Source organism: Notolabrus celidotus, chromosome 3 (genome assembly GCF_009762535.1).
Source record: "Notolabrus celidotus isolate fNotCel1 chromosome 3, fNotCel1.pri, whole genome shotgun sequence".
Taxonomy (NCBI): domain Eukaryota; kingdom Metazoa; phylum Chordata; class Actinopteri; order Labriformes; family Labridae; genus Notolabrus; species Notolabrus celidotus.
In genome coordinates, this window is record NC_048274.1 from 25,197,855 (window position 1) to 25,213,725 (window position 15,871).

At 41.7% G+C, this 15,871-nt stretch overlaps 1 protein-coding gene across 1 annotated transcript in view; it reads right to left on the reverse strand.

Annotated features, from left to right (window-relative positions):
• Positions 1-15,871, reverse strand: part of spata17 (spermatogenesis associated 17) — a 42,096-nt gene that overhangs the window by 1,708 nt on the left and 24,517 nt on the right. Inside the window, 2 exon segments of the mRNA XM_034680939.1 lie at positions 13,961-14,058; positions 14,842-14,990. Coding sequence (XP_034536830.1) covers positions 13,974-14,058; positions 14,842-14,990 — 234 coding nt within the window. The 3' untranslated portion in view covers positions 13,961-13,973.

Sequence of the window (15,871 nt, forward strand, 5' to 3'; positions counted from 1 at the left end):
GGCTACCACATGTGATCCCGCCTGTCACTCACACTCCATCGCCATGACAATCATCGTAATGCAGACGCCTGGGGGCGGGGACAAGCCTGTCCTTGTAACAAACAGAACCCCTCTGCGGTCTGACGCCAGCAACTGCTGAGAAGATTTCACACACACACACACACACACACACACACACACACACACACACACACACACACACACACACACACACACACACACACACACACACACACACACACACACTACCATCACAGGGTGAAGACACACCAGCAAAAACTCTTGCGCACAAAGTTGAAGCAAATTTTTCCATCTTATTTCAGGAGCATTTTTTAGGAACATTGATGTGATTGATGTGCTATTGACACTGCATGAAGATCATCTCACGTGCTTAGTCACACATATTCATTATGTGCTATGCATCATGGTGTTGACCGTGCATTCAGATGTGTGTGTGCTTTCAGAATATATTCACTAATTATAGACACTTAAACAGTGCATGTGAGGTTGTGATCATATCGAATGCATGTTTGAGAGAGGAGTGATAAAGAGACAGACAGAGAAACAGTCTTTGTGCGTGTGTGTGTGTGTGTGTGTGTGTGTGTGTGTGTGTGTGTGTGTGTGTGTGTGTGTGTGTGTGTGTGTGTGTGTGTGTGTGTGTGTGTGTGTGTGTGTGTGTGTGTGTGTTAGCCATGGGGTAGAGAGCAGGGACTTGTCAGGCTGAGGAAGAGATGGCAAACTGGATGGTGATGCCAGCCCTGTGTGACAGCTCCTTCACACACATATGCACACACTCACATGCACACACATACACACATGCTGTAACCCCCCCAAACCTACCCTGGCCTGCACTGTAGAGCTGTGAAAGCTGGGACGTAGAAAGAAAACGAGACTGGTGGAACCTCCTTTTAACTGGAGGCTGATTAGTGTGTGTGTGTTTGTGTGTGTGCGTGTACGTGTGTGTGTTTGTGTGTGTGTGTAATAGTGGGAGGGAGGTGGTGTACTGGGGGGCGGGTTCAAAATGTCACATCAATTTGTGGCTGTGGTGTTTCTGAAAGAGGCTAACCTCACTGCCACTTAAGCTTAGCACAACAGTGAACAGCATACTTGCAGACAGGACATATACGTACATACACCAAACAGGCGCACACACACACACACACACACACACACACACTTGCAGACATACACAAAAATGCAGGCACGCATCGTTATACAATTTCTACAGTTGTCAAATTCCAACTCCTCAACAAAGTGACTGCATAACTTTGACACTTTCAATCACTGCTGCAAAAAAAAATCTATCTCAGTTGAGATAATGTGTCTATACAGAACCAAATGCCATTATACCAGGTGACAATGCGATCTGGTAGTGTTTGTGGTAACTTTACATGCTGGGTTGTCAGTGCATTAAAGCCTGAAAAACCAAGCAACAGAAAAAAACAATTGTTAAACAGGTGTCGAAGCAAGGAAAACCATTTTCCTTTATCTAAATACCTTCACATCAGCACAAACAAGGACTGCACAGTTCAACCCAATATCATTGGGATTTCATTATTATCCCCACAATGACCATTAAGGAGTGCGTGTGTAGTCCAATAAACGACTAAACATTTCACCCTTGCTGGTCGGCTTCAGAATTACTAGTTGGTTAAACAAATTATCAATACTCTTTTATTATTGTAGGCACAAATTCCAGCCATATTATGTGTCAAAGCTGTGGCCCAGTCACCCAACCTTAGCTGGTGCTGTAGCTCCAGGTAATGGCTACTGCCATAATACAATGATGTTCTACCACCTGGATGTAAACAAGCACAAACAATAGATAGCATTTTGTAGTATAGCGCATTTTGACAGTATTTAGATCTAGAAAATGGATATAAAGTTGTATGTAGGCTGTGTCTGGTTATGCTAGAATATAAACACTCGACTGGGGCAAAGTGTGACCAGCACAGGCGTGTGGACAATGCAAATGTTAGCAAAACTCAGCCAACTCTTTTGACATTGTTTATCTGCAGACTTTGTCATCCTTTAACAGTGTTCAATAAAGTATGCTCAATTTTGACTAAGTGTTTTGTTTTTACCTTCAGACTGATCGGATAGTCAGAATGTAAATTTTCATATATTTAAGTAGGAAATAAGTCGATTTGGAACATCCCATATGAGCATGCACAGTATACACATTGCCATAGTCAATATTCTATATGTGAACAAGCAATGCTTTCTCTGTGAACATGGTTAAATGTTTACCTTCTGATGGGAGCCTGGGAAAATACTTTGGGATTTATTTGCGATTCAGGGGAAAATTGTTGCAAACACAGGTCCTGAGTAAAACATGAAGAACAGAAGATAGACAGACTTTGTGAGTAAAAGATTAGACAAACTCTTAATTATTTTTTTCAATTTATCACACGTTATATCTCAAATGCAATAATGCAGAATATAATCGACATTACATATTTCTTCATACCCTGCAGGCCTACCACATACATATCTTTGAGTTTGATGTCATTTCATGAAAATCTATCAAAGCATGTCACTCATATTGTATTTTGGAAGGGTGCTCCACTGTGCCTCTGAGCCCAAGGCACAGCAGCCAACTGAGGGGAGGTTGCCGGTTAAAAACCCCCAGGGGTGACCTGGCCAGGGCCCCAGACCACTTTAACCACCCATCTCCATTAACAGGCTCCCAGATATCATTATGCTCCCAGGGGAACAGGCGTGCTCTAACCAACCATTTACCCTCTCTCCTCTATTTCTCTCGTCTCTCCCCCTCTCTACCATCATGTTACTCAATGAAAAAAGACAGCGGAGAGAAAAAATATGAGATTGATTTATTTGCTTCAGTGTTCTTTTGGATGGAGTCCTCTCCCCCGTTTTTTCTCTCTCTCTCTCTTTCTCTGCAAACTGAAACCAATTAGCGAGCAGAGCACTTGTAGCGGGGAATGTAGGGCAAGCGAGGAGTAATAAAAAAGTATTGACTTTTCTGTGACTGTACGCAGCGTGAAAGGGGTGCCGCGGCCTTGTCCGACATGAAAGGAGCTCCATTAATTTCACTTATTTCACCCAGGCCCCTGTCAGGAGGCCCTAATGCGTCCCAGGCGCACTTCTCACATGCAGGCACTCAGACAGCACAACGCAGCTCCAGCCTGGTTACCAAATGAGTTTACATTATATATCAGAGCAAGGGAGAGGAGGGTGCAAGAGAAAGGAGTAATTTCTAATTCCCTGGTTGAGACACAAAGCGAGGCCTTTCATACGCTGCTAATTTTACCTCAACCTCACCTCCACGTTCTCTTTCGCTCTTAGTTTTCTTGTTCAGCATCATGTAAAGGCCACAGTTTCACATGAATGACTTGGGGTGTCAAAACATGAACTCAGTTCATGAGCCTGACAGTAAGATGATATACCAAAACCAAAAATACAACATACACCTTGGTGTGAATTCAGCCATCAACAAGAAAAAAAAAGGTTCTCTGTTGTAAAAATCAGCCTTCATTTGTACATTTTATAGCATTAAAATATAAAGCGGGGAATCAAGTAGAATTTTTCACGGACTAAAATTGAAAGGTTAGAAAATATAGTCATTTTAAAACATTGCAACAATCTGTCTACAAGCACATCTGATTTTGAAGTGACTTGTGGAAAGGGAGTCAAACAGTGTTTCAAAAAAAGATGAACGACACGACAGCTCCCCTAATGTGAAACCAAAACAATTGGAGCTTTCCTCCTGACTGGCTGCATAGTAGTCCGCGAAAATGCCATGATTGAGAACTTTGTTGATAAATGCAGCTCTTGCGGCACTATAAGCCTTGCCTTGCCTTGCCTTGCCTTGCCTTGCCTTGCCTTGCCTTGCCTTGCCTTGCCTTGCCTTGCCTTGCCTTGCCTTGCCTTGCCTTGCCTTGCCTTGCCTGCCAGAAGGGTTGTTTTAGCATCACTTGAGCACAACGAGAAGAGGTTCATCTTTATATACAGTCAATTGCTCAACTTTGCAATCTGTAAAGGGACAGCACAACTGTGTAAACCACTTGATATAGGCTCGGCTCTTTATTCCGCTTGCATGCATATTTTCTTCTGAAAACAAACCTGGATGTTATTTGTGAAATTCAGAACCGCAATCCTCACCTGATGTACAGTTCAGTGCATTTCACTTTTTTTTATCACACTCCACCAGATGATTAATCTGAAACTTGTTTAAGTGAAACCGGTTAGTAATAAAAGGCTCCGAAAACTTTTCTCATCTGCCTCTTGGGGTTTGTTTGCCATCATCAGGTAAATTTCATTCACCTGGAATTTTAACAAAGTTGTGTTTGTGTGTACCTGCGTGTGTGTGTGCATGAGCCTCTTTGCATAAGCACATGCATGTATGCGTATGGCAATGTGCCTGATGAGTGTCTGTGTGTGCGCGTAAAAGAGCGAAGAGTGAGAGGCTATCTGCAGACAGAAACTAATCAGTGTGTGTGAGATAAGAAAGCTGCCTTTATGGTGTATGGTAATCAGCCCCCCCCCCTGGCCTGCCACCGCCATGCATAATCACCACGACTTATTCACATGATTGATGAAATATGCGTCTGTGAAATCCGAGCTGCTTTTGTTATCATCCTGTTTTTCCCCTCTCACCCCCCTCTCCTTCCTTTTTCTCTCAATCTTTTTTTGTCTTGTTCAATCTCTCTGTCTCTCTAAATATCTCCCCTCCTCCTCTTTACAGTGGTCGGAGATGTTTAGAACCATGTACAAACAAGAAATTACACACACAGCATGGGGTCCCTCTTCCAAATATGCCCACGCACATACACACAAACAGAACTGCTACACATACTTTTCTCTCACAAGGTAGTAATGTGATGCACGAGAGATCCCGAGTAGAAACACCCACTGAAGAGGAATATGAAGAAAGAAAGAGAGAAAAGATAAGGTAGAGAGATGAGTAAATGAGAGGACACATTAATTGTTCTGTCCTGCAGAGAGAAGAGTTGGCTGGATTAAAGGGGATGAGAGGGGTGCGAAAGATTGGGTGATAGATGGAATTAGATGAGTAGATGCTTCAGAGAGCTTTTGTCATTGCAACTGCATTAATCAAGAAACAGATGCAGAATTCTCAACTAATGTAACATGAAGAAAAAAAGAAAAATCCATTTAAACAAAGTCCACTTTTCAAGACTTCTTTTTGTTAAGCATATGCTTAATTGCCTTTTAATTCAGAGTCAGTCTTTTTTGGTTTACTTCTCTCCTATTAGTAATTAATTGTCAGGTCCTGTTCAGCTTTATCCCTCAGAGGGTCTGTTTGACTGAACAGTGAACTAGAACTCATGTAGATGGTTTGGCTAAAGGACCTGGCAGAGGAAAGTCAAGCAAATTTGATTAAAAGTAATGCAGCATCATCCCGTTAAGTTAATAACTGCCCAGTCAACTACATGCATGTTCACATAGCTGCTAAATTACTTTGTTATGTAAATGTTGCTTAATTACTGTTTACTGTGTCCCTACTAGGACAATAAAGCAGTTAGTGCTGTAATAACTCTTCTTGGAGTAGTAAAACCTGCCTGATAGTATCCAAACTGTTGGGCCATGTTTTAACATCTGTTAAGTTTTTAAATTCAGAGATTTAAAAAAAACTTTCTGGATTATATTTCATTGTCTAAAGCTCTTTTACATTGCCATTCATTCCACAACACTGTGACGAGGCTCTGCTGTCAAAACACCTTCATACTTTTCATGAATGACAGACTGGCACAATGTTGGTGTCCCTGTGTCTGAATTTACATTGCATTCCAAATGAGAGGTGATGGCAGTGATGTGTAACAGAGCAGGATCATCACTGAGTATGACACATACAATAAGCAACAGTAGCTGCGAGTGCTTTTGAAACAATGATGGCGAATGAACTGCATGTCCTTCTTTCTTGCTGGACTCTGAAGACTGGAACAAAGTTTCTTTGCCATTCATCAACCTGATAGAAATGATAGAAATCCAAAATGATCTTCTATCCCAGGCGTTAGTTGCACAAATAATATGTCCCCAGACGTCAAAGGTTGGTTTGGTTCTGATAGTTAAGCCATTTTACACTGATCCACAGGAAACCAAGAAAGAGTGGGATGTGACATTTGAACCCAGGCCACTTGCTTGAGGACTATAGCTTCTGTACATGGGGGGCACTTGTCTTAACCACTCAGCCAAAGCGGCGCCATAAGAACACTCCACCTGGTAAGGTAAACACCCACAGTTCCCTAATCAAGCAGTTAAGTTAAGCTTGAGTTCACCCTGTTTCTCACAGTGATCAACTCTAACTCTTTGGGAAATACAGTTTGATTCAAAGCATAAGCGTAGAGTGGGGCCTCACTGTCAAACATCTTTGAACCAATTAAAAAAAACTCCCTCTGATGCTTTCTGAGTTACCCCGGCTATCCATTTATCCTTGTCCACACAGGATAAAGGGCAAGAAGACTTCATTTCAAGACTGATTGGGTTATCCGAGCTCTGCCACAACTACCATGAGGGCTGCCATCTTGGTTCCAGACAACACCATTTCATGACTCACCAGGGGCGGTATGCCAGGGAGACCCATGGCTTAGGAGTGGTATGATTCTGGGGCATGACTAGAGTAAAGTTAAGACTGAGCAAGAACTTCATTTACGGCAAAGCTAAAACAGATTTAATAGTCATTACAGTGGATCGCAACATCCCATCCAACACAGCTCCTTGTGTTGTCATTACACTGGCTGCTATCAGTCTGAACACCCACTTAGAAGGGTAAAATGGCTTTGGACTTTCAGGTCTTAGGCTCATGTGCAATGTCAAAAAAGGACTAGGAGACATAAAGCTTGGGAAGAAGACTAGGACAACCACTGATTTGGGTTGAGAATACACATTGTTGGAAGGTGGGGGCTGAGACTCAGGGTAAGATTAAGACTAGGACTGGGGCTTGTGAATTAAGGCCCCCAGCCTAGGGGTGCTATTACATATCTATAATGAGAAACGGAGACGAGGGGGGCTTGTCTTTGCACCTCGGCACACCTTAGATTAAATATGCACAATTCCCATGCAAAACGGGCAAGGAACAGCCGGGACCAGCGTTGCTGTCTAATCCCCCGTGCTGGAGTTGTTTCAGCCAGGGTTAACAGGCTCATCAGTCAACACAGGCTGCTTAGCACAGGACATCAAGGCCATTTGCAGGTTTAAGTGTTTGTGATTGCTTCCCCTTCCAGATCCATCCAGCCCCAACCCCCCACAAATGCTCCCTATGCTGGCTAGTGAGCATATAAGCTTGCAATAAGACACACGGGCATGCATATATCAGCCATCTAATAACATAGGTAAGGGGCCTTCACATTCACATTAATGAACAGACGGAGGGAGGTAAAGACATAGACAGACATTCTGACAAATGGATAAACCGACTAATAGTCAGACTGATAGATTGACAAAAGGTAGATAGACAGGTTAAAGAATAGAAAAGAGATGGATGATGTTTTGCTACATGAATGACAGGAAATTGTTTCAAAAATAATTATTAAAGCTTTTAAGAGTTAAAACAGACAGAAACAGAGTACGTAAAGTGCAGGAGGAAGCAGAAAAGGTAAGAGAATAATAACACACCTACCGTCTCCTATTAGAAAATGTATTATTTTGATATTTTTGACAGAAAAACACATGCTACTCTATGTATTCTGTCTGCTGTATCCTCTGTGTCCATCTACACGCCAGCTTCATCACAATCCATTTGCATTTCACAGCCAGAGTTGACTTCTATCACCAACACACTGCTATATAAGAGGGCTGTCATGTTCCTCAAGTATCTCTTTGTGTGTGCGTGTGTGTGTATTGTATATTCAGCTATTTGAAAGCACATGCAAACCCAATCACAAACAGACATGTACACACAGAACTATGAAGAAAAAAGCAGCAGGGAGCATAAAAAAGTTGTGGCTAGGAACTGCAGATGATAGAAGATAGAAAAAAAGTAAACAAGTTTGCAAATAAACAAGACAGCAAGGGAAAGAGAGAGTGATGGCAGGAGATAGAGATGGGCAGTGATTATACCACACTACATACTGTATGGTTCACTGGAGCATATCTTCACAGGGACAGGCGGTCCATTAAAAGCACAGACATCCTTATCCTGCTTGTCTGCCTGCTTTCTCTTACATCCATGTATACATGGAGAGGAAACTATCTGAATAAACCTGAAAAGAATCCAATCTTGACTTTGCCTTAAAATTACCATAAAGACATCACATTTCTATACAGTAGGTACCTTTTATTTTCTGGCTAGATGGTTTTAATCAATCTATTGATTAAATGTGTCTGGTTGACACTTGTGCTAAATTAAAAATAGCATTTATTAAATATAGGTTAATGATTTCATTTAAGATCGGTGGTATGCTTTCTGAAGTTTTTTATTTGATTTCATAAAACCCATGTAATACAGGGCATAACTGGTTGGTCAGGTGGGCAGCAACATATTTTCTGCATTTGCATTTCTAAAATCGCAGTACATCTACCGTACATTACATCTCTTTCGCCGTCTCCTTTTTATTCTTCTTTTTGATAATTGCTGTATGAGCAACAGCAAAATGTATAAGCTCAAACTTAACATGATACGCCCAGAGATACCATAGTTCACTGTAGTCGAGCAAGTAGAATATGTAGCTGGACCGGAAACAGGGGACCTCACTAGTAGGGTATTACAGAGTGACATGGACACGTCAACGCACAAATATGTAGTCCCACAACCACGTCGGCCACTATGGTGCAGAGTCAATGCAGAAGTATAAACCAGGCTTCACAGGACATGCGATCCGTGATGTTTACCGTGGGAGGCAACGGATCTGTGGTGTAGGCAATGGTGTCAATTTGACACAGAAATTTAAACCAGCTTAACACACTATCCTTCCATTTTATGAGGAGGGTATGATAACTTAAAAAATAAAATGAATTTTTTGAGACTTGATCCAAAAGGGCCTTGATTTTCACTGGGCCAGAAGGTTAAAGTCAGGTATGTAGAATCCAATCTTCACAATTTTGAATTTATACTATTCCAAGACTACTTTTATTTATTATTTTTAAACAGGAGTATGACACAAATTCACACAAATAAGTGCAAAAAATTGACCTGGAAGTGACCCAACTTAATCTGGTCAAGGCAGGTTTAACTGCTCTGAGCATAAATAATAAAGTGTAATGTCACTCACTCTTTTAAGTCATACCAAAAAATGATTGCTAATCATTTTATTGAGACTGTCCATTTAATATCATGCTGGGCCCTTATTGTTACTCTGTATGCAGGCCTTGTGGTGCAAAATGCCACCGTAATGGAAGCAAAGTGTTGGGTTAATTGATAAGCTGAGGTCTTAAATAGAAAGGACTGTGGCAGGGAGAATGTTTTACGGCTGTGCAAATGAAGGGGCTGCAGAGTTTTACACACGCCGTAAAATGGTTATGGAGAATTAGCATTCTTTCTATCGCACCTCTGTAACCTAGACACTAATGCAGCTAAGCTCACGAGATGGATGGACATGATAACATTAAAAAAAAACCTACATAGACAGACACATAAAGGGTGACTTCATGCATTTGCTGTCTACCCAACCTAATTCCATCGTCTCCCCTTGTGGTCTAGTTCAGTTTTGGTATTAATTGCCAATGAGCATTGTTCCAATTAAAGATTTGTCATACATCCATTGTATACATCACGATGATACATGATGGCTGGGGCCATTAGTGAGAGAGCCGGCATGTGTGGGTATGAGTGTAGATGCGTTTTTCTTGTCCATGTGGCCTGAAGCTTCATATCCGCGATATAATAATGACAATAACAAAGCCACACCACAGTAGATGGGAGGAGACTAAGGCAAGTGTCTCAGTGGGGGAGGGAAGATGTGTGTTTGAGCATGAGGTGGCAAGAGGCACAAACAAGGAAGATACTGGGGCAACATATAGTTCTATTCCTGGTTAAGCTTTTGGTAATGATCAGTGTAAGGAAATGTACTGGCATGTATAAATGATTGTTTAGCTGTCTATGTGCATGTGTGCATGAAAACTTCGATGACTGAGCATACTTGTGTATCAGTGTTTATCAGTGTGTTGGATCTGGTTAGATGCTGGCTTTTGAAAGTTGTGACGGGTGTCAGTCTAATGTGAGGGGAAGGAAAGGCTTCAAGCGCAGAGAGACACAGACGTGACCACTCACTTTGGTGAACTTGATTAGCACGTAGCCTCCTAATTAGCTAGCCTCTATGGTTAGAAGCAACACCGCTGGTGACATGGCCTATAACACAACCACAAAATTAGCATGGACAGAGAGGGCTTTCCCATAACTGCATATGAAATTAGTTGTTGCTGGTGCATTAAGCTAGTGCACAAACTATAAACCATTGAGAATTTGGATTTGTAGAAGCCATAATTTGCTGGCCATATTAAACTTTTAAACTTTAAGGGATATAGGCACTTTTACCTATATAACCTATGATTACTTCATGGCAACAGCTAACCAGGTAATCTGTGATTTAGGCGCTTGATAACTCCACATCGGCAATGCCAAAAAAGCCATTATTATTCAAAACAATTACACAACAATAATGCAAAAATCCATTATCTGCCTGGGGCGACAGAAAGCAGCATTATAAAGTTATTCCAGTGATTTCTCAAACAGTGTGCAGAATGTAGATAATATGTAATTATCATCTCTGGTCTGTTTTGTCTAGTCTATAAATGTTTCTCGGCCCCTCTCATGAAAATTTCCTCTGCTACGTTTTATAAGTTTCAGTCTGTTCTTCTGGGCTAGTCAGTTAATTAAGGTAATTTTTTAAAAGAAACTCTCCATGCCAGGTAGAAACAACTCTTCCTAGTACTGTGGTGCCCACTTTAAACCCTGGTTTAGGGAAGGTTAGATGATCCATGTTCACAGATTTAGTTACACTGCCAACGCAAGTATACAGCCGAAGAGTCTCAGGCTGGTGTTAAAATGTGTTGCATCAAGACAGTCGAGAAATGAGGGTTATGATATGGGTCTTCAGACTGTGAAGCTTAATCTTTAGTCAAGAAGTCCATGTGAGGCCACAAAAGAGGTGAAAAAAGAGCGACCATCGCACAGCCCCCATTGGCCCAAGATAGGGCAATTGAGTTCCTTAAGTGGTGAAGATCAGCATAAATGTGACTATGTGTGTGCCCTGACATGCTGGGTCACATTTGCATTGATATATTTTCTTACTGTGACACAGATGGCTGAGGTAAATAAAAGTCCAGGAGTCATGGTCTATTTCTAGGCCTTGCTTTGGACTGGGCAATGCTTCATGCATTCTGCCAGGAGCTGTGATGGTCAAGCCAGAGTCGGGGTCTGGAACTCAGAAAAAAAACTGGGCTATGTTAATGATGAAGCTTCAGGCTTTGTAGAGGGCTAAAGCAGGGCTTAGGGTGATGATTACAAACAGGGCTAGGTAATGTGGCAGAGGCTGGGTGAGAGGGCTGTGGCTGGGGTTAGAAAATAATTAGGAGCATGGCTGGATAACATAGCTGGATAATGTGGCTGGGGGGAGGCAGGCTGGGCACAGTATGAAGATGATGAGTACCAGGGTTGAGCTGTCCACTCCATTGGCCCTCAGAGCTGTGACAAGAAGCTCTGCTGGCTGCTGCTGTAGCTGGGGGTGATGCCAACGATAGGACTAATGCACTAATTACCACAGAGCGAGAGAGAGGGGAGAGAGTAAATAGAGGTAGAGAGGGATACAGGGAAATAGAATGTCGCACAGAGAGGTGAAACGGGGGGAATCTGAGGTCTGATGAGCTCTGAGTGACAGCAGAATGACACGGCTGGGCTGAGAGCTGCGCCGCCTTCATCATCATCTTCTTCAACAACATCCTACACAGCTGCAGCATTGTTATCACTGAGGAAAGGAGGTCACACTGAACACAGACATGTATAAGTGTTTGTATAAAGTGTACATCTCAAATGTTTAAGAAAGTGGCAAACTGAAAACTGTCATTTTGAAGCATTCATCAGAGAGAGTTTGTTGAAAGGGAATAGCTATCTTATCATAAGCAGAAGTTACAATTGTATACATATTATTGGTTGTATGTATATTACTTGCTTTCCATTATCATGTCGTCCTATTTTGAAGCTCAGCAATCAAGGAGACTGTTTCATAGTCATTCATTCACTATCACCTCCTCTCTTGTATTTAAGTCTCTCTTAAAACATGGTCATTCATAAATGAAGAACATAAATGAATAAAGGTAAACATGCTGACCTTGCATGATAGGGATTATAAGAGGCCTTTTCTGAGCATATTTAGCATCAGATCACTATAAATAATTTTGCATTAATATTGTTTATAACATATGCAGCATATACATCGAGCAAACTCCCTCAGCTCATTGTCAGCTGCTGGAGACCCCATACACCCGCCAACACAACCCACACTTCTTTATCTCCCCTTCCCGGGGCCATGTTAGTTCATTCCCCTGCCGCTTCTCTCTCCTTCTTCACTGCCTCCTCTCTCTCTTGTTTCACTCCTCGTTTCCGGGCAATTGGGTCTGGGTGCTGGTGGTGGGGGGTAAGAGGTTGGGGTGGAGCTGCTGGGAACTTTGTGTGCGTGTGTGTGTGTGTGTGTGTGTGTGTGTGTGTGTGTGTGTGTGTGTGTGTGTGCTGGGAAGTGAGCTAATAAAGGACGGTGATCCATGAAAGGCCTTGAGCAAAGACACAGTCAATTACCTAATGCCTGGACCAGACCGCAGGGCCCACGCACACACAGTCTCCCTCTAACAGACTCTCTCTCTAACACACACACACACACACACACACACACCAATGCATGCACCTCATTTACGTATACATGGAGAGGGGGCAGTGGAGGGCATAACTGGGAATTGTGTGTAAGTGTGTGGGTGGGTGTGCATATGCGTGTGATGGAGAGCGGCGATTTATTAAATTGCTGTCATTTTTGACAAATTTGTGCAACTCAAGTTGAAAGGGTTAGCCTGGACTGCTTCTCAGTTTTTTTATATCATGTTTCTTTTGCAGGAGAATAATACCTTCCAGCCGGCTGAGAACGAGACACTCTCAGTATAAACCTGTGTCTGCTGTTAGTATTGCATGGGACCAGGCCTCAGACCTGGGTTTACACAGGTCTGACACTGATTGATTTTGATTTGAGAGGATGAAGATGAGTTTTTATGTACTCTACATAAAAATGTAAGATCACGTTAAAATTATTACAGGATTACTATAAACCTACAGCACACACTTGGCCTCACTTTCATTTCAGCCATACATTTTGATCTCAGAGAACTGTTTACTGTAAAGATTCTTGCATTAACATAAAGTGAACTTTAGGAGAAAAAAGCTGATAAATGGATGGCCCTTATTACAGTTGAAACGCTTTCTGTGTGACTTTTTACACTATAAGGGATTTTCTTTGGCTGATTTGTCCTGATGTATCAGGTTTTTTTTTACATTTGTCGATTTTACTTGATTTTCAGTTTGTCTGTTCTTGTTCTTTTGTTTTAATATGGTTCTGAAATAGTAAATTACTTGTAAAGAAAAACATAAATAAGCAAAGCAACATTGTTGGACACAGATTGTGTAAGAGAATGTGTGTACATCAGTTCTAGTCAGAAACCTGAAAGTCTTTGGGGATTAATACTGACTTTGTGACAGCAGTCTGAAACAAAAGGGTCAAAGGCAAGTTTACCACATCTTCATCATTCACTGTATCACACATGAATTCTGTGATTGAGTGGTTACAGTCAGTGTGGGTTACCCACCTTGCGGTATGTACACTCAAGGCAGAAAAGAAGGATGTATTTAGACAACATGATGTCTAAGTGGTTGGTTGATCTCCTTATACAACTTAATTTGGGTGCATCAGACAGTATACACCAAATGACTCAAAGTTTATATCGGACAATAGTCATCATAGTTTATATGACAACAATAATGTTTGTGTGTGTAGCTTTTACATACCTCCGTCTGTGTCCTACAGTATGAATTTCTTGGCATAGACTGGCTCAGTAAAGGCATTGCCGCTGAGGCTCTGACGGTGGATCTTACTTTCCATTTGTCTGGTTGGAAAATGACAAAAAAAAACACTTCAGTTAAAATTGTCATAAAAGTTGCAGGTCAGCTCAGTACAGTCTTTACAAAAAATATCAACATTGTGTTAAGCATGATCTCTAAAGCAATACAAATGGAACCAACACAAATGCCACTGTCAAGCCATCAGTTTAGAAAGACAGAAAAATCTGTATTTAGTGGTTTGATTGCAGAGAGACAAAGGACAGAAGAGGGAAGGGTTGGATTGAGAAGAAGACTGGGTGGTCTTTTATACTGTAGTCAGGGAAATTATTGAGCGAGACAGATCAAACAGCGGGTTAATAACACTACTTCACACACTCTCACACAACTGAGTAGATTAGCCTGCAAGTGGTAATGAGGTTATAGTCAAGTGTTTCAGCAAAGCCGCACACACACTCACACACATAGATTCCTAATTAAAACTAAAACAAACCTTTGTACAAAGCAGGAAGTGACTGCTTATAATAAACTCAATATGAAGCTGTATTAAAATGATCACCGAGCATACACCCATTAGTTTTATATAATTAGAAAGTGCCCATTTACATTTAATGTAGCATGAATTTGTTGAATGTGTACTACATGTCTATGACCACACTTGTAAATGTTAATAAACTTGTATTTGATGGTGCATATTGAATAAAAGAAGCAATATCAGAGAAAACTTTCAACAGAACACTTGTAGTTTATATTTACCTGATAGTCTATGACGGAGGTTGTGTGTGTGGTTATTTTTCTATCTGTTTAATGTATCTGTGGCTTGTTCTCACATTGTTTTATTGTAGAGTTTTGAGGACTCATGTTGTCGGAGCTGGTTCTGGGCCTCCTTCAGGTGTGTGTAAGAGGTCTGCAGACGCAGTGTCAGGTCAGGACATTTTACATGCTGCCCCCACACTTCCCCTGGCTCTCTAAGTGGACCCTGGAATATCCACAACCGAAAGACAGACAGACAGACAGACAGACACACACACACACACACACGAACGCAAGAATCAGATAATGATCACTGTATCTTTCTGTTTCAGACCCCTGCTTCTCTATGTCTCTGATCCCTCTCCCACAGGTAGTGATGGCTTACTGCTAAAACCAGAGGCCAATCCTCTTCATCTCTCCTCCTGTGACACAGAGGCTGAGAGAGAAAGAGAGAGAAGAAAATTATATCAGGAAAAGAGGAAGTGCAGTAAAACGAAGCATGTCAGGGTTAAGAGAGGCAATACAAGGATAGCGGAGAGGAGCAACAAAAAAATGATGGTAAAGTGAGAGAACACGAACACGAGGGAACCAAATAAAAAAAAAAAAAATTGTTTCAGTTTGGTTCGTGGTTGTGAAGTCTTGGCTCTACATTTTCAGTGTGGTAAGGGAAATAAATGCAAAACAATTTGTCTTTTCCTTTATTGGGAACTTTAAAACTTTTACACATTGTCTAAAGTGACACATCAACGGTTCAAGCTTGTCGGCCTGCTCAGAGCTCTTTTTATTCCATCATTTTAAATTCAATATAGTAATAAGATGCAAGATCCAAAATGTATCTCTGCACAGCACGCAGATTTTCTGTTCTGCACCTCTCCCTACTTCCCCACTGCTGTTTGCATGTTGGAGCGCCACAGGGACGGGCTGACACATACATACATATACACACACACACACACACACACACACACACACACACACACACACACACACACACACACACACACACACACACACACACACACACACACACACACACACACACACACACAAATATGTGCACACAAACGAAAACACAGGAACGCCATGCTCCACTGTTTACTACACTTG